Consider the following 21,800-nt stretch of genomic DNA (forward strand, 5'->3'; position numbering starts at 1 on the left):
TCCTAAATATTGACGTTCTGGTGAGGAGCCTGTTTTTGATGGGATGCCTCATTGAATTGCACATGTGGTTTTCAGTACCCAATACTCCTGCGGCACACTGCAATTAAATGTATGACTGTTGTTATTGTGCTGTGGTAAAAGTGGGCTACCAGGTTGCTGCTTGTAAATATCACATGGTTTATGCTGTCAAGCTTGAAATAGTCATTCATGGCAAGCCGGAGTGTGTGGGGGAAGCATGGTACTGACTCCCATAGTTTGCTCAAACCATGTTACTCACTTTATGAACATAAGCTACCACATTCATGGGTGCTGACAACCATTTTTCTCTTTCCTCTGTCTGGGATTGACACACAACACTAAACCTTGCCTTTCATCAAAGCTGTGCCTTTCTAGTACTGCATTCTGAGTGCCTCATTCGTGATATGTAATTGTAACACAAGAATTGGTGGTTGGAGTGGTTCATGAGTCAGTAGTGATAGCAACACTTAACCGTCATGGAAAGTCTGGGATCCATTCATTGCATAAAGTTTCTCTTCTGGTAGCTAAGGTTTTTTGGCAGGGTGCACTGTACTGGGGTTCAATATGATGCCCAAGTTACCTAAAGCCCTCCCTCTCTACAAAGTTAAGTGACAGCATGTCTTTTGCAACTGTTACAACTACTAGCTGCATAGTTCTTTCCACTTTAATAGTTTCACACTTCCATTTAGCATTAATGAATGAAGTAATGGTGCTTTGGCTAGTTGTAGGCTTAAACATATCGGCATCCATAGACGTCTTGTGTCTAAAAGAGGTTGTAACACATTCACGTTGTGTTTTAGTACCAGAGTTTTATTTGGAACAGCTTCCCCTAAACCGTCAAATTGTTCAAAATTTGTCTGTACCCGACTACATTTCTTAAGTCATTGTTTCCACTTGCAAAGCTAGCACATGTCTGACTGGTGCACCTGTTTTGAAAAATTTTGGAATGGACTTTCCGCCCCAATTTCTTATCCAATTAGAACAATAAGTGTGTGTGTGTATATGTATGTATGTATGTATGTATGTATGTGTGTGTGTGTGTGTGTGTGTGTGTGTGTGTGTGTGTGTGTGTGTGTGTGTGTATGTATGTATATATAATATAATATAATATAATATAATAAATATATACACACACAATCCTGCACCAGTTTAACTGCATTATGGTTTGCCCATTAAAAATGATGTAAGACTGCGCACACTGTACGCAGTCTGCTGTATTTGGCTACCTTCTCATTTGTCGTGTATTAAAAAGTATTCAAAAAAAATCTCCACTTACACTGTTAAGTACTTCTTGGTACCTGACTGTCCCATTACTGCTGTGTAGCAAAAACTACAAGGTAATGGTTCTGCATTAAAAAAAAAAGTAAAAAGCCACGCCAGCTTTGCACAAGAAAAATGTGCCATCTTAAATATGAAGGGTAGGTGTCATTCATGACATGTCTGGTTGATTTTGGTTTGTCTTACTTGGGACCTTGGAACCTACTTGCAAGATGAATGGATGGAACTAATGGCTGATCTGATGGAAAGCCACAGTGATGGCGCTATCCAAATTCTGAATCTGTACTGATGTTGTGTAGAGATTATTTCAGATATAGTGATGTTCCGGTTTTTAGAAGACCTGTAAAGTCCTGTCCTTTTGTGTTTCTTTAAAAAAAAAAAAAAAAATCCCAAATACCATTTAAACAAAAATAGATTTTAAACATACACAGTCAATGCACAAACATTATTAATGGTATCTCATCCTCCTTTATCAATTTATCTACCCTTTTTTCCTAACTGCCTAATTCATTTAAGTGCTTGGGTTGGTGTTTAAGTACAGAGCAAGAGCCCACCCTGGGCAGAGTGCCACTCTATTATAGTGCAGTATTTAATAACTGTCATACTGTATTTAAAAAATGTGTATTTCACTTTCACCAAATAACATCTTTTAATTCTCGCGGACATGCCTCTTCATTAAGAAGAAGCACTACTTTTCCCTGATGGCAACACGAATTAGATGATCTACAAGTGTCTGACTTAAAGTTTAAATCCGAACAATATATTCGATCTCTTTTCGCTGTTCTGTTATTTCACCGAGCAATAATTTTCATTTGTTTGCGCTAATGTGATCTTTACTATCATTTTTTGAGACTTCTGAATTTTAGTACTTTCATTATCTTTAACCTGTTGTGCATGTGTATTGCAAGAACGTTTTTGAATTCTTTACGACATTGTATTTTGTCATCTACTCTTTGTATTGTTTCCGGTCCCGGGCATGGTTAAATCTCTTGGCACAAAGTCTTGTCTTGAACTTGAAAGTATCTCCCTGAAAAAGTCACGTCTCGTATTCATTTCTTTACATATTTTCACTATTAAAGTTTTACTCTGCTGGCCTAACTCTTTCTCATGGGTGGGGGTTGATTTGTTTTAAACCTAGTTTTGTTAAACTTGATTTGCTTGTATGGAATGTTATTTGATTTTAATAAAATCGATAAAATGTTAAATTTGGATTTGGAAATTTTGTATAATATGAACTACTATTTATGTTGTGTGCTGTTCTTTTACCCATGTTACTCTAGAAACCTTCAGTAACCTTGCAATTTAAATAAATAAATGTAACAAATTACTAGAGGCCAGTATTGTAAGGCAGAGAACTGCAATATATAAAAATGTTAACTTTCAACTAAATATAGAATAACTGTGTTTTAAGGAAGCAAATTAAGAAGCAGGCAGGCCTTTGTGAGGGAGGGCACTGTAAATATGAAGAGGTTGGCTCCCAGTTTTGCTGTGTTAAGCGAACTGTTAGGTGAAGGGCTTGATTGCAAAGAATTTTGTCCAATGAGAAGGTGGCAACTTTGAAAGTAATGTTTAAAAGCAGAACTTCCAGAAATAAGGAGAGAAGCCATATGGTTCAAAATGGGGGGAAAAAAAAAAAGTAATGGGCAGAGACATATGCCAAAAAGATTGAACCACTACGTCCACACTACTACTTTAAATGACCGCCATCTCAGCCCACACTAGCATTTTTCCTGTCATTTGCAAAAGTATTTCCACCTGTGCTAAAAGGACCAAAAATGCATAATGACATAGCTGTTTGCATACACTTGGCATGCCACACATCTACAGAAGCAGGAAGAAGTGTCCTCCATGCTAGACATTCATTTGTATCTTGTGTTTACACAAAAATGGCAGTGGCAAATGTGAAAAGCAAACATTTAGATGCATATGGGTAAGCAACGCAACAATCACCATGGCAAATATGGGTTTATTCCATGAAGGGTGATCAGTCAGGAATTAGATGTAATTAGTAGTATACAATCTGGAAAGAGCCATGTAATAAGCATGAAACAACTGGAGCATGATTAGAATCTGTGTCCAAAACTTCCCATTTATTTATCTTTTAAATAATCCATACTATAACACACTGAGCTTTTTCAAAGTCTGTTTTAGGTGTTAAAAACACCAGGGTAGTTTTGAAGGAAAGGTGAAAACCAAGGCCAGTGTCTGTGTAGCCATAACACAGATTTAAGGCTATGTGTAATGTCTATCCATCCATTTTCCAACCCGCTGAATCTGAACACAGGGTCACGGGGGTCTGCTGGAGCCAATCCTATGTGTAATGTATTTAACAAAAATGTGGGTGTCTACCACTGTGCCTGAAATGAATTTTGTCAGGCAGACCACATCTTTATTTACTAAAGTCAAAGCAGCCTGTTAAATTTCTATACATAATGTACGTCTTTGTTGGTCGTACCTGACAACTGTTCATTTTTGTTTACAGATTTTCAACCCTGTATCAAAAGCTGATACAGCTGACTATTATTGCCAAGCAAGCAATGGCATTGGACCTCCTACTCAGTGTGGAGCCGCGAGGATGGAAGTTCGTAAGTTGAACCAACATGTGTGCCTTGGGCTGATATGGGCATTAATGAGAAAAAGATCAAACAGGGAACACATTAATTCAAGGTTTTATTGATTGATCAATTGATTTGTTTATTTTTAGGTGATGTTAATGTTGGTGGAATTGTTGCGGCTGTGATAATAATTTTATTAACAATTGCGTTAATTGGACTGGCAGTTTGGTATGCCCATCGTAAAGGATATCTTCCAGGTGAGTTTTTATTGTACTACTCGTGTACGATGGGTTAAAATATAAGTAATCAATGTAGGTCTTGGCATTCACGTTGGCAGTGTACCATGCAACACTTATGTCTCCTTTATATGCCATTTGGTGAGGGATTTGTAAAAGCCTTGTTAATGTCAAGTGCAATACATTTTATTACTGAAAGTTTTTGTGATGCACCATCTGTGGAATGTTAGAGATCTAGCAACTGGACAGACATGACTTTTTTTTTTTTTTTTTTTTTTTAAATAAGTGTGGATGTAGTAAATATAATGATGTAATTGTTGTCAATTGAAACTGGCCATATTTTCAGTGAGGAACATTTCCTGGAAGAGAAAGTAAAAACCAAAGCAATGCTTTCATCCAATTACTACTTCCTTGCCCAACACTTTGTCCAAGAACAATCCTGAGCCTGGTGGAATTTTACCAGTAAAGCTGAAGTAATCAAAAGATATTAAATATAACGTATTAGCAAATATTTCAGCAATGGCTCCATAGGATAGCATCACAGTAATTATAGGGAGTAAATATGTAGGAGAGTATGCACCACCAAGGGTCAGTGCTTGGTCACATAATTTCTAATTTGTACATCTTTCAGAAATATAAAAATACTTTTTACACAACACACTTTAGCTTGATTAATCAAACTTGGAGTCATGGGACAGAGCTTATCCTGAAATCACTAAATGGTAACATAGCAAGGATCAGCTCCTGGACATGGTCGCCAGCCTTCACCGGGGCCAATTATGAATACTACAGTATCATGTGTCTTTCATAATGTGTGAGAAAACTGGGGTATCCAGAACGAATTCCACACTGCATTATCATGCTGTACTCAAAAATAGTAAAAAAATAAAATATTGCTCAAAAGATGCACTTGATAGTTTGTAAAGATCAAGTCAATGTTCAATAATGGGGGGGGGGGGGGGGGATGAATAGGAAAATAGTTTACTATAGACAAGTGTACAGTGATACATACAGTATAAAAGGAACATTAAATACAGATACAAAATGGGTGAGACGGGTCTTTCACATGTGAACTCTGCAAAAGTTTTAGGGTTTATGTTGAAACAACATTCTGAGTGTAGTGACATTATGCAGAAGTAACCAAAACATGTAAATAAGTTTGGTTTATGTCATAACTAATTCTACATCAATGGACATAAAGCTCGAACTCTAATGTGCTTGTGAGACTTGCCACTGTATTCATTTCCTATCATTACGTTGCAAATTAAACTTGAGACAATAGAAACTGGGCAGAGAAACTCACTGAATTAAAGCTAAGTGCATTCTAGACGAAACAAAAAATATCTCCTCCTCCTTTACATTCAGGGTCCTGGACATCTTCAGCAATGGAAAAAACTGAGTTGCATACATAAGGCACACACTGTACACTTAAAACTATATGCTGCATTTAACTTTTTCATGAACGTTTAGGAGAACTTGACTAACCTTAATGCACACAATGGCCTTCCATATGTAGAGTTTGTTTTGTTTTCAGGAGTGAAGGGGATAAAAACTAGCAATAAGACTACCAGTGTAGTTCCTAAGGATAGGTGATCTTTCATCCCAGATGGTTTAGAAACTCTGGTACGAAAACGGGGTTTGTTTTTTGGAAACCATATTATTTTGCATTTTATTTTTTTGGACATTTTCTGTACTGTTGCTTGCCTTGCACACAGTATTATTTCAATATTGTTGATATTTTTTTCCTCTCTTCCTCCTAGATATGAAAGCGAAAAGTCAAAGGTAAGTTTTGCTAATTGCCCCTGAAGTACTTCTGAACGTTTTGTTTGCTGGTGGTTGTGCTGATTTTGGTTGTCCAGTGATGTGGACCAACACCCAAAAAAAAAATGTATATAGGGTAGGGTATGTAATTGTTAGTAATAGAATCACTATGCCATCTACAAAATATGCAAAAGACTGTTGATTTGCTTTTATAACCTGTAAACAAACATGGAAGATGCCCCAAATACCCTTTGTGTGTCACTCTCAATTAGTTTCACTGAGTTAGCCCCTACTTGTGCTGACCATGTTCTCTTTTGTCCTCTTTCTTCTATTAGCAAACCCAAGGGAGATTACAGACAGCCTCCTGCGGCAGATGATGTGAGTATTTTACTCCTTTTGTTGATGTTTAATAACTATGCAATTGTTTTATGTTTGACCTTTGGAAGTAATGAAAAGATGAGAGCCAGGTTTAAATTATGATTTAAGACATATATCATAGATTGGAATGTGCAAATGATGCAACAAACAATCTATGACAGGAAATTCACTGGTGTGTAACAACAGTCCATGACATGATGCACAGAAGCACAACTTTCCACATTTATAACTGGACAAATTAGATTTGACAGCCTAGCTAGCAGCATGCTTTTCACTAGTGGATAAAAAAAACCCCTGAAAAACCTAGGGAGAACATTTAAATTCTCCATTATAATGTACCTTAACCTAAGGCTAAACCTCTGCATGTGATCAGTTGGAAAGTGATAAGAGAGCTGTTGTAATTACAAAAAGAAATGGATGGGGAGAGAAAGGGATAAAAGTAGCCAGTATCAGACACAGATAGCGAGGCAAAGCTGGTAACAAGACCAGAAATAGAACAATGGACATTCCCAGAACATGCGGAGAATACCAGGGATGTTGGAAAAGGCAAACCTGAGAGAAAAAATACGAATAAATCTGCCAGTTATGGTTATAAAGAACTGACATTCTTGAAAAAGTACACTTTAGACACAGGAAATCTTAGGGCTTATACTCGAACATTGCTGTTTGTGACAATTCCTGGTCCATACCACTAGAAATTCACACTTGAAAGTATCTGGTGGCTGCATTTCTTCCTAATCATGGAACATCATTCAAGTTTTCATTCTGGAAAATCTATAACTTTTACCTGAAATAACTGTAGCTTCTTTGCAGACATGCAGAAGCATTGCTGTATGTTGCTTATAGATTTCTAAGGTTATTACTGTTGTGTAGAATGAATTTGCTAATCAACATGCACCTTTACACTTCAGTACCATGATTAGTCATTTATTATAAGCTCAAAACTTTGGGAAAATAATGCTGAGGAAGGAACCGCCAGGCAGGAGGAAAAGAACACCAAAAAAAGTAGGTTTATGGATGTGGTGAGGGAGGACATGAAGGCAGTCCGAGTGGCAGAAAATGACATAAAAGACGGATAGATGGAGATGGATGATCAATGTGGCAGCTTTTAAATGGGAGCAGCTGAAAGAAAAGCTCACGTTCTGTCTTCCTCTCCTGAAAATCGCTGTACAAATTTGCCATTAGCAGTGCTAGTTAAACTCAACAAGACATTTATATATAACTAAGAACAGACAGTGTATTAGCTGAGAGTTTAAATTAACATTCTAGTTTATAAGTAACATGGTGGCTATGTACAGCACTTCAAGAAGTGGAGTTGTAACGAAAGGTAGAAGTGAAAACACTTGCCTTTACTAGGACTGATTTTTATACAAATTTTATAAATTTACTACCAGCCTGATGTGGTAGTAAATTGTCATTCCTAAACTGATTCAAATATAGAGCTCCTCCATCTCATACAAAACAATTTATTCACTATTACAGCAGTTTGTTTTCACAATGCTACAGTTGGATAACACGAACATGCACAAGGTTAAATCGAAAAGTTAAAGCAATTAGAAAATGATGCCGTAACAGCAACAGATAGAAGCTGATGCAATACAAGTTTGCAATGGCTTATGGGTAATTCGAACAAGCATAGCACTCCCCCGTTTAGTCTAGTTGAAGCCAAGGTCAAATGAACATGAACGCTTCACTGCGGGATTGCACCATTGTTGAACAATGTAACATAGTGGAATTTCTTTGGGCAGAGGGATTAAAACCTGCTGAAGTTCAGGATGTTAGCCTGTGCAGGTCGGTAAGCTGTTTGGGTACCCATCTTGCGCAAACTTTATGGTACCGCAAGTCATCATGCACTATGACATGTAGAGATGTATAGCTGATAATGAAATGTGCAGAAACGGCAGACAACGTAATCAGTCTGTCTTCTCTGATGAAGGCTTTTGCCATGTTGGTGTGTGTGTGTGTGTGTGTGTGTGTGTGTGTGTGTGTGAGAGAGATGTTGATGCTCGACCACATCGAGCTTCATTGGTTACCCTTGTTGTTATTCTCACCTTTCTACCCATTCGTAAACCTTTGAATCATGCTGTTTTGACTTGCGTATGTAGCCAACATCTTACTGTGAATTTCAGCAGGTTTCACTCCCTCTGCCGAAAAAATGTCACTATGGTGCCTTGTTCAACAGTGGTTCAATCCCTCACTGGAGTATCCATGTTCATTTGAGTTTGGCTTCAACTAGACTAATGGCAGAGTTCTGTGCACATTTGAACTACCCATAAGCCATTGCAAATGTAGTGCGTCAGCTTCGATTGTTTGTGGTTACCATGTAATTTTCAAATTGCATTTAATTTTTGATTTACCTTTGTACATTTTGAGTTTGTAACAATACAAGTGATCTGTAAAAGGACCTCCCACTAATGCATGTGAATTATTGGGGTCTTCCTTAGCAGTATCATCCATAACTTTTAAGACGTTTGCGTGCAAATATGTAAACCCCTTCCACTGTGTTTATGAAAGCAGGTAAATGTAACATCTGGTAGCATACGGAACTCTCGCTACATATTTTTGGGGGTATATTACAGCCACATAGTCTGCTTTTTTCAGATGTTCATAACCCACTACAGCCTAGAAATATGGTTCTGAACCTGGCTTATTGAGTCCTCAATCATTTGAGTTCATAGTCTGATGATGTGATTTGGCACACTGCACAGTCCGTGTGATGTTCAAGCCTAGTTCCTCTGAAAAATGCTGATTTTCTCTTTGGCTGTTAGTTTACATGCAAGTAATTACATTGCAGTAGTAGATCTGCAAACCATCCATCCATTATCCAACCTGCTACATCCTAACTACAGCATCACGGGGGTCTGCTGGAGCCAATCCCAGCCAACGCAGGGCGCAAGGCAGTTGGCAAACCAGCCAACATGCAGATTATACTATCTGACTGGATTAACTTTGTTCAAAAAAGGCTAAACGGATAAAGTGGTGCTCAGATGGTGATTGATATTGCTTCCAGTGTGTGTGTGGTGAGCCATTTCTCAGAAATAGAGCGATAATTTTTACTTTGTAGAAACACTGCATGTCTAGGCATATCGTAATATACTAACACCCTTTTTGTTGGCCGCACCCAGCACTCCATCTCTCCTCTCTGCTAAGGAGTATTTTAGACTTTGAGGGCATTATGAAGTGGGTAGCCAAATATTGAGTCAAGTAGCACAGCTTGAAAAAGTTCAGGTACGTGGAAGCACTTGCTGATTGTGACTCTCTCTCTCGTTTCTTCTTTTTTTCCAGCTGGATTTCAAACAGAAGTCATCTTTTGTTGTGTGATTTCCCCTACAAAACAGCATGGAGATATTTATGTACATCTGTTGTAAGAATGGACTTCATTTTTTTTTAAACTTTTTTTAAAGAACTATTTTTGAAGAAATCTTCTTGAAATTCAGTTTTTGATTTGATGCTTTTTGTTTTATATTTTGGTAATTCAATTTGGTTTTCTGTTTGTGTATGTTTGTCTTTTTTTCCAGGTATGGATTTACCGCTCTTAGTCTATTGATGACTGATTTTTAGGACATACTTGTAGCCAGCTTTGTTTAACTTAATGGTAGTGTGATTTATACAGCACATGGTTTTTAAAATATGATTGTTATTGGCTGGCAACAGTTTACTTGCTAGATTTTATTGGCACACACCTGTGCCAAAGTAAAGTGTTGGTGAAGATAAGTGTAGTCATGCCATTTTTATTTTTTAAAATGGAAGAATTTGGGAAAGTGCAAATGTTTTTTGTGCAATTTTTATTTCTGTAAACTGTGGAAGATAAATTGTATGGAACAACGAAGAATAAAATTTTTGTGAACTTTTTTTTTTTTTTTTTTTTACTCCTCCTTTAGGTAAAACTAGAGTCAAATATTAGGGGCTGACAAAACACTTTGTTTTTACTTTCTCTGTTCACCTCAAATGTCTGCATCCATACTGTGATCACATTCCTTCATCCTTGTTTTAAAATGATTGAAACAAACTCGCTTTGCACTGACTACCTTTCTCTACTATCACCCCATCCTGGTGCTGCCCTTCTCTGTTTATAAGTTGTCTCTCTCTTACTTTCCATTTTGGCTTCTGTGAGGACCATATTCCCCATTCTCCCCCCCCCCCAACCCCGCACTGGTTATTCTTTTCTCAGCTAGTGAATGAATTCTACACTTCTATCAACTTGGTCTAATCACCAACAAATTGAAAGACTGCGGTGTTTGCTCTAAAAAATACTATTAGTATCTTTACCTTAAAATGTGGCATTCTAGTGGTGCACATAGACAACATTTTGTGCTGCTGCATTATAACTCTTGCACTTGGATTGAATACCCAGCCCGTTTGGTGTTACTGCAGATTCCTGGACTGTGGTACGTTAGAGTAGCTGAAGTAGAAAAAGGGGTTTGGGGCTGAGAAATCGGAATTGGTAAAGATTTATTGTTGGAGGGAATAAATAAAGCATTTTAATCATACAGTGATCCCTCGCTATATCGCGCTTCGTCTTTCGCGGCTTCACTCCATCGCGGATTTTAAATGTAAGCATATGTGAATATATATCGCGGATTTTTCACTGCTTCGCGGATGTCTGCGGTCTACAGTACGTGTGCTTCCTCAGTTGATTTGCCCATTTGAATTCAAACAAGGGATGCTATTGGCGGATGGCTGAGAAGCTACCCAATCAGAGCCTTCGGTTAAGTTCCTGTGTGCTGCTGATTGGCTCAGCAACAGAGTGCTGCATTAACCAGGAAGTCTAATCTCACTCATTCAGTATTAACGCACGTTACTGCTACTGCTGCAGGAGCCGTGTCCAAGCGCCAACAGAAGTTGCAAATGATTGCAGAAAAGGTAAAAGTTTTGGATATGTTGAAGGAAGGAAACAGCTACACCACTGCAGGACACTATTACAGCATCAATGAGTCCACAATTCTTTTTATTTAAAAAGGAGGAAAAGCATATAAGATCTACGGCCGCAGTGTCCTTTAACCAGGGTGCAAAACGAGTTGCAAGTGGACGTGATAAGGCAGTAGTCTGGATGGAATCTGCTTTAGAGATTTGGATTGAAGAGTGATGGAAGAAGAACAACGGCGGTGCTAAACAGTCGCCTGAAGAGGCTCCTTTAGAAGAGCTGTAACGCTATCCTTTGTAGTGCAGTAAAATTAAACTCATCATTATCGGACAAGTTGTCGTGTCATTGTTGGTGAGTAACCATAATTAATTATTTACGTACAGTACTTATTACATGTACATAGTTTAGTGTCACTGTACACACATTTTACTGTATACAATTTTTCTTGCATTGTACGTATTTATTGCTGGTGGCCTGTCTGTCGTAATGGCTGTAACATATGTGATATCGGAGACGCTCGATATCTTTAAAATAATATTTAGGTTTTACTGTATGTAAACTGGTTACATACATAATTTCAACGAATCTTACCTAATATCTAAGAGAATACAAAGGGTTTATGCTGGACGCTCGATATCTTTAAAATAATATTTAGGTTTTACTGTATGTAAACTGGTTACATACATAATTTCAACGAATCTTACCTAATATCTAAGAGAATACAAAGGGTTTATGCTGTATAATTGTGCGTGAAATGTTTATAATAGTGTGGGAGAGTTTATAAGGGCTTAAAATATATAAAAATAACCATATAAACATATGGTTTCTACTTCGCGGATTTTCTTATTTCACGGGTGGCTCTGGAATGCAACCCCCGCAATGGAGGAGGGATTACTGTATTTATAAACCTGGCACCGGAATCAGCAAGAGAAAAATCTAGCTGATATGGATGAATACCTTCTCATTTACTACTTTTATCCTCACAAGCTATTAAAGACTTTAAAAACATTATCAATTGAATAAAGAAAAAAACATATCAGCTGCATAACATTGCTTGAATGTATGACAGTTTGTAAGCAATAAGCAAGACCCTTGCTATCAATTCATCAAAGAAATTGAGCAGTAACTCAGTTTTGGGGTCTTTGTCCTGTTCAGGCAGGAAAATTATTGACGTCAAATTCATTGATAAATGTTTGGGTTGAAGGGATGGCAAGCGAGCTAAACAATTGATCCCAGGGAGTAGACCGAACCATGATACTAATTCCAACTGGCCTGACTTCTGTTTGCTTCCTTTAGCTCTGACACTGACAAAGGAGAATCCAAAAAGGAACAATTAAAAAATATATTAATTAAAAAAAAAAAAAAAACATTTCTTAGTTTCACTGGGCTTATTAGTAGAAAGCTTGTGGTTATTTTTTATTGGTAGGTAGGGATGTAAATGAGTCGCACTTTTGCAGCCCGAGTGCTAATAATCTACTGGCCTTGGCTCCAGATGCATACCATCTAGCCCTTGTGCATTGCATTTTAATCAACTTATTAACTCATGTTGAGAATTAATCACAAGTGGGTGTGTGGATTCTAAAGTAGACCGGGGTTCAAGATTTCTTTTTGTCAAAACCTTCTATCCACCGTGAATTTCAAAAGCATGCACACTGCTTTAAGTGCAGAACATCTGCAAAATGTTCTGCTTGTGATGGCAGGGAGTTGTAATAAAAAATGACAAATAGCAGCTGCTGCTGTTGGTGCGCACTAAAGCCTGTGGACATCAGAGAGGGGCCAGGTCTGGTGAAAGCAAAAGGCAGACGCCTAGGATGCAAAAACAGTGGTCTGACAATTTCAAGTGTTGAGGAGGATCATTTGGTTAACTATGACAATGTCTTTCTGCAAAAGACTCTCAAAAATACACACTTCACTGTTTTCAACAGAAAATATGTGGAAATTAAATTGTATTGGCTGAAAAACATCACCCTAAGTTAAGTCCATGAAGGCACAACTTTTCTCAGAGTGACTTAAAATGTAACTTGAGGTCTTTTACGCAAGACCCTATTACTTTTCTATGTTGTAACTACTTGCTATTTTATAAGCATTGTGTACCTTGGGTTATATTTGCTTTGTATGCAGATAAGAATTTCCTGAATATTCTGCTTTCTATTTCAAGTGAGAAATGTCAAAAGACTGACATGTTGAAAGTCCAGAGAGTCTTGGGAATGCTGCTGTGTAACTTGGCAGTGCTCCAATAAAGAGATAAGAACCGGTTTAAATCAAATGCAGCTGCTACAAAGAAGAGTTTTGGGATTTACTAAGGTGCTTGGCTACAGGGTGTGAGGCTGTGGGAGCTCATTTTGCTGTCGAACTGGAAAGCGTTTTTTTTTAAATCCACCCTGAAAGGTAATAACTATATAATGTCAATAAAACTGGTGCTGTCACAGAGAACACAAGGCAGATCTCTGAGAAAGGATCGGCAGATGAAATGTAGTATAGCATGGTTCATTTTAACTAGAACAGTGAAATCAATTAGCCATCAAGACCTGGAAGTAAACTATGCTTTAAGTTGTAATCAGAAAGTCTTGTAAACAACATGCTTGTGCTTCTGTTTAAGGTTTTTTTATCCACAACCTTGGATACACTGACCCTTATACCTGCTGACCTCTGATATCATGTACTAAATAAACCCTGTCCTGTCCTGTTGCAGTTAAAGAAACAAAATGGAAGCATGGGTAGATGTTAACATATTTAGATAACAAAGTATTATAGTATATGAAAACCTATCAAATTCACACCTGTCCAAACCACAACATACAAAAAAGGCAATCAAGCAAAGGGTATGAAATAAAACTGTAAAATATAAAACTAAACCAAATCATCCATCATGAGCGAGGCTCACAGACAGTGCAGAGAAGGTTAAGACAACGTAAGAAGAGCGCCATCTGAGTGACTGAATGTCTACTTCTATCACGATGTATGGTGTGGATTACCATATCCTGATTTGCTGTCGTATTGGCATGTTTAATATTTTGAACATTATAATGTTAATCTGAATTAACTGTGTGCTTTTCTGGTCTACATTTGTATTTACTGTTAGGGATGAAGTGTATTAGTTTGGGCAGTGTGTGAGAAAAAGGAAACCGCAACATAACATGATACAGAGCAGCGGTGGCCAACTCTGTTGCTTCAGGTTTTTGTTCTAACCCAGTTGTTTAGTTGGAAGCCAATCCTCACCAATAACAGAACTTGGTTCATGTCATGGCTTGTTACTGTTTTAACTCTATCATGTCAGTACATTCTTAAATCAGATTTTTTTTTAATCCTTTGTAATGATACATGTATCATCCAAGTGACTTGAAGGGTAAAACGGATGAGTAATTTTCAGTTCTTCACTTTCTCTGCAGTTTATATATAACAATTTGGTGACAATTGCATAAACAGTGAAGTAAAAGACATCCATCCATCCATTGTCCCAACCCGCTGAATCCGAACACAGGGTCACGGGGGTCTGCTGGAGCCAATCCCAGCCAACACAGGGCACAAGGCAGGGAACCAATCCCGGGCAGGGTGCCAACCCACCGCAGGACACACACACAAACACACCCACACACCAAGGCCAATTTAGAATCGCCAATCCACCTAACCTGCATGTCTTTGGACTGTGGGAGGAAACCGGAGTGCCCGGAGGAAACCCACGCAGACACGGGGAGAACATGCAAACTCCACGCAGGGAGGACCCGGGAAGTGAACCCGGGTCCCCAGATCTCCCAACTGCGAGGCAGCAGCGCTACCCACTGCGCCACCGTGCCACCCAGTAAAAGACATTTCTCAACAAATGTAATTCAAGCATTCAAACACGGGTCACATTTGAGTTGCGTACCTGTCAGATTTAGCACCACATATGAAAGAAGTGGGCTAAAGCCAATATTTTTCTGTTGTCCGTACTTCTCTTAAAGCTTGGATTTGTGTCACCTATGATAAGAAGTATGTCCCGCTGAGTTGACTTGTCACCAACTGTTAGCAGAAGTGTTTTTTTCTAGCAAGAGATGATAACAATATAAAACCTCAAAGACTGTTGCTACAGGACAGCCAGAGTAATGGCTATTAATTGCAAATTGTGACCAAAACCAGTGTGAGAAAAATTTCTGGATAGATAGTGTGTTCATAATCTACCATTGTCAGTGAAAATGTTTATATGGTCCCGGAAGGTTGTGAAACAACATGAAATTAGGAGTGGAGCAACATAGGTACCCTCGCCTAGAGCCTCAACCACTGGAAACTGTGAGTAGAAGGACAAAATAATAAAGTACTAATAATGAACAATACAAAGTACTAAGAGTCCACATCAGTCCCCCCTAATGCCGACTGGGCAGATGGAGCAAAGATCAGTGTGCGTGGATCTGGTGTGGCTTGTTTCCCATTTTCCAACCCGCTGAATCCGAACACAGGGTCACGGGGGTCTGCTGGAGCCAATCCCAGCCTACACAGGGCACAAGGCAGGAACCAATCCTGGGCAGGGTGCCAACCCACCACAGGACACACACAACAACATTTATTTATATAGCACATTTTCATACAAAAAGTAGCTCAAAGTGCTTTACATAATGGAGAGAAGAAAAATAAAAGACAAAATAAGAAATTAAAATAAGACAACATTAATTAACATAGAAAGGAGTAAGGTCCGATGGCCAGGGGTGGACAGAAAAAACAAAAAAAAACTCCAGAAGGCTGGAGAAAAAAATAAAATCTGTAGGGGTTCCAGGCCATGAGACCGCCCAGTCCCCTCTGGGCATTCTACCTAACATAAATGAAATAGTCCTCTTTGTAGTTCGGGTTTTTCACGGAGTCACTTGATGCTGATGGTCATACAGATTTCTGGCTTTTAATCCATCCATCATTGTTGGAACATCATGGTGCTTTGGGTAGATGGTGGTGGCGCACGCCACCACCAACAGGACACCGGAAAAGGAAACAGAAGAGAGAGTAGGGGTTAGTACAGATTTTGAATGAATAGTTATTATAATGAATTAGATATACAGAGTATCAGGATTAAATTACAGTGAAGTTATGAGAAGACCATGTTAAAATAATGTGTTTTCAGTAGTTTTTTAAAGTGCTCCACTGTATTAGCCTGGCGAATTCCTACTGGCAGGCTATTCCAGATTTTAGGTGCATAACAGCAGAAGGCCGCCTCACCACTTCTTTTAAGTTTTGCTCTTGGAATTCTAAGGAGACACTCAGTTGAGGATCTGAGGTTACGATTTGGAATATAAGGTGTCAGACATTCCGATATATAAGCCGGGGCGAGATTATTTAAAGCTTTATAAACCACTAGCAAAATACCCGCGCTTCGCAGCGGAGAAGTAGTGTGTTAAAGAGGTTATGAAAAAGTAAAGGAAACATTTGAAAAATAACGTAACATGATTGTCAATGTAATTGTGTTGTCATTGTTATGAGTGTTGCTGTCATATATATATACATATACACATACACACACATATACACACATATACAGATATATTATATATACATATACACATATATATATATATATATATATATATATATATATATATATATATATACACATACATACATACATATACACACATAGATGCACTTACAATAACATAGAAATCAATATAAACAACATTAACATCATTATCATATGAGAATATGAAGTAATATATAAGAAACACATTTCATATAAATATAAATTATTAAACAGTAAAATCTTCTTCTATAATTTGCTACCGTGGCTTTTCGTTGGTCTGTCCAGGATTTGAAATCACATGTAGCTTGCAAACCGTTTCACGTATTGACTTGAAATGTGGTACACATATAATACGTCACGTCTGCTATCAGCTTTATGGGTGATGATTGTATCACTCTTTTTATGGTTATTTTATTTTAGAATCAACTCCTATCTGCGCACACCAGGGCGGCCGTGGGCGGATGCGTATGGTGTATTCACCCCCATGTTATCGTGCATTGCGCTGTCACTGGTATTTTGATAAAAGAATTTGAACAATATATAAGAAGCGTATAAATTATTAAACAGTAAAACATTAACATTTAAGAAGTAAAGTTACATTGAGTACTACTGCAGTGCCTTCGGGTATACCTCATTTTTTCTTTGCCCATTACATGCTTAAATGTATACATTTTTTGGTGTACCTACCCGAGAACACGCGACATATAACCGACCGTGGGAGAAGCATGGATTTTAAACACGCGTTGAGTTCATCTGCTGGTCTCCCTCGTGGAATAACTGGTAATGTTTGAGTAAAATCTACAGCGAGTAAAACGACATTACCTCCTTTTTTTTTTTTACGATCTCTGAGATCTTGCTTTTTTCGGTTCAAGGCTTCATGAGCTCTTTTATGTTCAATGTTGTACTTAATAAGTAGTAATTATCCCAAACCATGATCTTTGAATGTTGCAAGACTTTCGCCTTGTATGTAGATCGGGGTAATTACATTCATTGCATTCCTAGTCTGAATCACAATCTGATTGTATGGGTGGTTACCTGGCACTGTAGGGTTGCCACCCGTCCTTTAAAATACGGAATCGTGCCGCGTTTGAGAATGAAATTGCGCGTCCCGTTTTGAATCAATACTGGACGGGATTTATCCCGTATTTTTTGTATCATTTTTTTTTTAAAGCAGCGTCTCATGCAAATCATCCCACACGCATTTTATGAAGATGCCTCCTTTCCTACTTTTGATTGGGTAATACTTGATGTCATCGTTAGTTTGATTGGTGTTTTTAACTGTCCAGTGAGGAGGGCGTGTCTTTTAAGTACAGTCTGCAAAGTGTTGGCACTGAGATGTTGCGTCAGCGCCATAGTTGAAGCCCCTAACGTTGCGGTCAGCAAGTCGGCTAACATCCGCCATGTGCCGTCTTTCAGTTGCGAGAAGCAGATCATAGAATGGTTGAAACTGTTGCCCCTAACGTTGCGCCACGGCGTGTGCTTCGTTTATACCTCGTGTCTTCTCATTAAACTTTTATCTCGCGAATATGTTATTGCAATCCGCAGCGGGAGCGTTTCTATAAACTTAATTTAAACTTACGTTTTACACCGTGCTTTGTTTCCCTTATGAACATGCTTGTATGCTTAACTCGCTCCGTTCTCAATTGTTTAATAAATTTTTTGCTCTTCGCTGTTTGCGGCTGTTCCTCCATTTCCCCCTACTTCGTTCTTTTATCTCGCGAATATTTTATTGCAATCCTTAACGGGAGCGTTTCAATAAACTGATTGAAAATAGTTTTGCATTTACCTTTTTAGTAAAAGGCGAGCTTTTAAGCCTGAGAAATCACCCCGTAAATGCACACGTTTAATTGGACATGTGTTAATATGTATGGTTACACAGTATTAAAAGACAGTGAACAACGTCAGTTACCTTTCTTCCCGCGTTTGATAAAAGGTGAGCTTTTAAGCCTCAGAAATCACCCTGTAAATGCACACGTTTAATTGCACATGTGTTAATATGTATGCTCACACAGTATTAAAAGACAGTCAAAAATTAGCGTCATTTACCTTCGTTCCCGCGTGTGACTCGTGCTGTAAATGTCTTCCTTGTTTTTAGTTCACGTGATTACGTAGGAGGCGTGATGACGCGATACGTGACTCCGCCTCCTCCATTACAGTGTATGGACAAAAAATATGTTCCAGTTATGACCATTACGCTTTGAATTTCGAAATGAAACCTGCCTAACTTTTGTAAGTAAGCTGTAAGGAATGAGCCTGCCAAATTTCAGCCTTCCACCTACACGGGAAGTTGGAGAATTAGTGATGAGTCAGTCAGTCAGTGAGTGAGTCAGTCAGTGAGGGCTTTGCCTTTTATTATTATAGATAAGCAGAATTTTAAAGTCAATTCTGAATGACACAGGTAACCAGTGTAGTGACATCAAAACTGGAGAAATGTGTTCGGATTTTCTTTTCCTGGTAAGGATTCTAGCAGCTGCATTCTGCACTAGTTGCAAACGATTGATGTCTTTTTTGGGTAGTCCTGAGAGGAGTGCGTTACAGTAATCTAGCCGACTGAAAACAAACGCATGAACTAATTTCTCTGCATCTTTCGATGATATAAGAGGTCTAACTTTTGCTATGTTTCTTAGGTGAAAAAAATGCTGTCCTAGTGATCTGATTAATATGCGATTTAAAATTCAGATTACAATCAACGGTTACCCCTAAGCTTTTTACCTCCGATTTGACTTTTAATCCTAATGCAGCCAGTTTATTTCTAATAGCCTCATTGTATCCATTATTGCCAATCACTAAGATTTCGGTTTTTTCTTTATTTAATTTGAGAAAGTTACTATTCATCCATTCTGAGATACAAGTTAGACATTGTGTTAGCGAATCAAGAGATTTGGGGTCATCAGGTGCTATTGATAAATACAGCTGTGTGTCATCAGCATAGCTGTGGTAGCTCACGTTGTGCCCTGAGATAATCTGACCTAATGGAAGCATGTAGATTGAGAAGAGCAGTGGACCCAGGATAGAGCCTTGTGGAACACCATATAGAATATCATGTGTCTTTGAGTTATAATTACCACAACTAACAAAGAATTTTCTCCCTGCCAGGTAGGATTCAAACCAATTTAAGACACTGCCAGAGAGGCCCACCCATTGACTAAGGCGATTCTTAAGAATATTATGATCAATGGTGTTAAATGCGGCACTCAGATCTAAGAGGATGAGAACAGATAAATGGCCTCTGTCTGCGTTTACCCGCAAGTCATTTACTACTTTAATGAGTGCAGTTTCTGTGCTGTGATTTGTTCTAAAACCTGACTGAAATTTATCAAGAATAGCATGTTTATTGAGGTGCTCATTTAACTGTATAATGACTGCCTTCTCTAGAATTTTACTTAAGAAAGGCAGGTTAGAGATGGGTCTATAATTTTCAAGAGCAGAGGGATCGAGATTATTTTTCTTAAGTAGGGGTTTAACTACCGCAGTCTTAAGACAGTCTGGGAAGACCCCCGTATCTAATGACGAGTTTACTATGTCAAGAACATTATCACTAAGCACGCCCGATACTTCTTTGAAAAAATTTGTTGGTATTGGGTCAAGGGCACAGGTGGAGGGTTTCATTTGAGAAATTATTTTATGTAAATCAGGTAAATCTATCCTAGTGAAAGACTTTAATTTGTTTATTATGGGGTACTGGGGTTTAGGAGGATCCTTAGTGTTGGGGAGATATACTATATTATTTCTAATATCATTAATTTTTTGATTGAAAAATACAGCGATAGCCTCACAGGTTTTACTGGAAGTACTTAGGAGGCATTCCTTTGAGTTACCTGGGTTTAACAGACGATCAATCGTCGAGAATAAGACTCTGGGATTACTAGCATTGTTATTTATAATCTTAGAGAAATAGCAGCGCCTCTCAAGACGGACTGTGTTATTGTATTCTGTTATTTTAACTTTTAATATTTCATAGTCAATAGTTAGTTTAGTTTTCCTCCATTTACGCTCAGCTCTACGGCATGTTCTCTTTAAATCAGACACTCTTTGGGTCTTCCATGGCATAACAATACTAGAAGATTTTTTAACTGTCTTTTCAGGTGCAACTAAGTCAACAGCAGCCCTCACTTTAGTATTAAATCTTTCCACCTTACTATTTACATTCTCCTCGCTATTATAGTTGGCACTATAAACGGACTGATTGGTTAGAATGTTTGTAAGTTTTAAAGCTGCTGATGAGTCAAAGAAGCGTTTTTTAACAATATGCTTCTCATGAGTGTTTTCTATCATTATTTCTATATTAAATAGTAGAAGAAAATGGTCTGATAGACCCGTATCAATGACCTGCTTTATATCAACTTTTAGTCCTTTAGTAATTACTAAGTCTAACGTATGACCTGCTTTATGTGTAGGCTGATTAACGAGCTGTCTCAAATCAAAAGAGTCCAGGAGGTTCATAAATTCTTTTACTTTCTGGTCACATTGATTATCTATATGAAAATTAAAGTCGCCGACTATTAAGAGTGTGTCATAGTTCGTAATTAAGATTGACATCAAGTCAGAGAATTCCTCAAAGAAAGACGCGTTGAATTTTGGAGGTCTATACATGGATAATACTAGAACGTGAAACTAAAACTAAAACGTAATACAAACACACCAAGCACACATTAGGGCCAATTTAGAATCGCCAATCCACCTAACCTGCATGTCTTTGGACTGTGGGAGGAAACCGGAGCGCCCGGAGGAAACCCACGCAGACACGGGGAGAACATGCAAACTCCACGCAGGAAGGACCCGGGAAGCGAACCCAAGTCCCCAGATCACCCAACTGCGAGGCAGCAGCGCTACCCACTGCGCCACCGTGCCGCCCCATTTTGTTGTGTATTCCTTATATGTATTGTTTATATTTGTTTTGAAAACCTTATACCTGTATTTAATTTTTTTTGTGAAAATAAACCTTTGCATTTTGAATAGTTTAGGTTCAGAAATCTCTCCGTGACGGGCAAAGTCACAGTTATACTGACCAGCTGGCTGCTTTAACCTTTTCAGGCATTGTGCTGTTTGATGTGTACCTTGCTCAAGTCCATCTTACATACACCACCACTTTTTTAATATATACAGTAGTTTATCAGTGTCCTAATGAATTTGACGTTTTAGACAATAAGGATGAAAGATTATAAATATAAAATTAAATAAGTCATGCAGCAGGTTATTCAGAGTGCAGTCAGGACCCTCCGGACTTGCAG

At 38.2% G+C, this 21,800-nt stretch overlaps 1 protein-coding gene across 1 annotated transcript in view; it reads left to right on the plus strand.

The window, feature by feature from the left end:
* LOC114658162 (junctional adhesion molecule A-like) overlaps positions 1–10,078 on the plus strand; it is a 47,358-nt gene extending 37,280 nt beyond the window's left edge. The window contains exons 6-10 of the mRNA XM_028810244.2: positions 3,779–3,881; positions 4,001–4,108; positions 5,848–5,869; positions 6,184–6,226; positions 9,512–10,078. Coding sequence (XP_028666077.1) covers positions 3,779–3,881; positions 4,001–4,108; positions 5,848–5,869; positions 6,184–6,226; positions 9,512–9,547 — 312 coding nt within the window. The 3' untranslated portion in view covers positions 9,548–10,078. The remainder of the gene's footprint in view (positions 1–3,778; positions 3,882–4,000; positions 4,109–5,847; positions 5,870–6,183; positions 6,227–9,511) is intronic.
* The last annotated feature ends 11,722 nt before the right edge of the window (positions 10,079–21,800 follow it).

The sequence above is a fragment of the Erpetoichthys calabaricus genome, chromosome 9 (assembly GCF_900747795.2).
Source record: "Erpetoichthys calabaricus chromosome 9, fErpCal1.3, whole genome shotgun sequence".
In the NCBI taxonomy this organism is placed as follows: domain Eukaryota; kingdom Metazoa; phylum Chordata; class Cladistia; order Polypteriformes; family Polypteridae; genus Erpetoichthys; species Erpetoichthys calabaricus.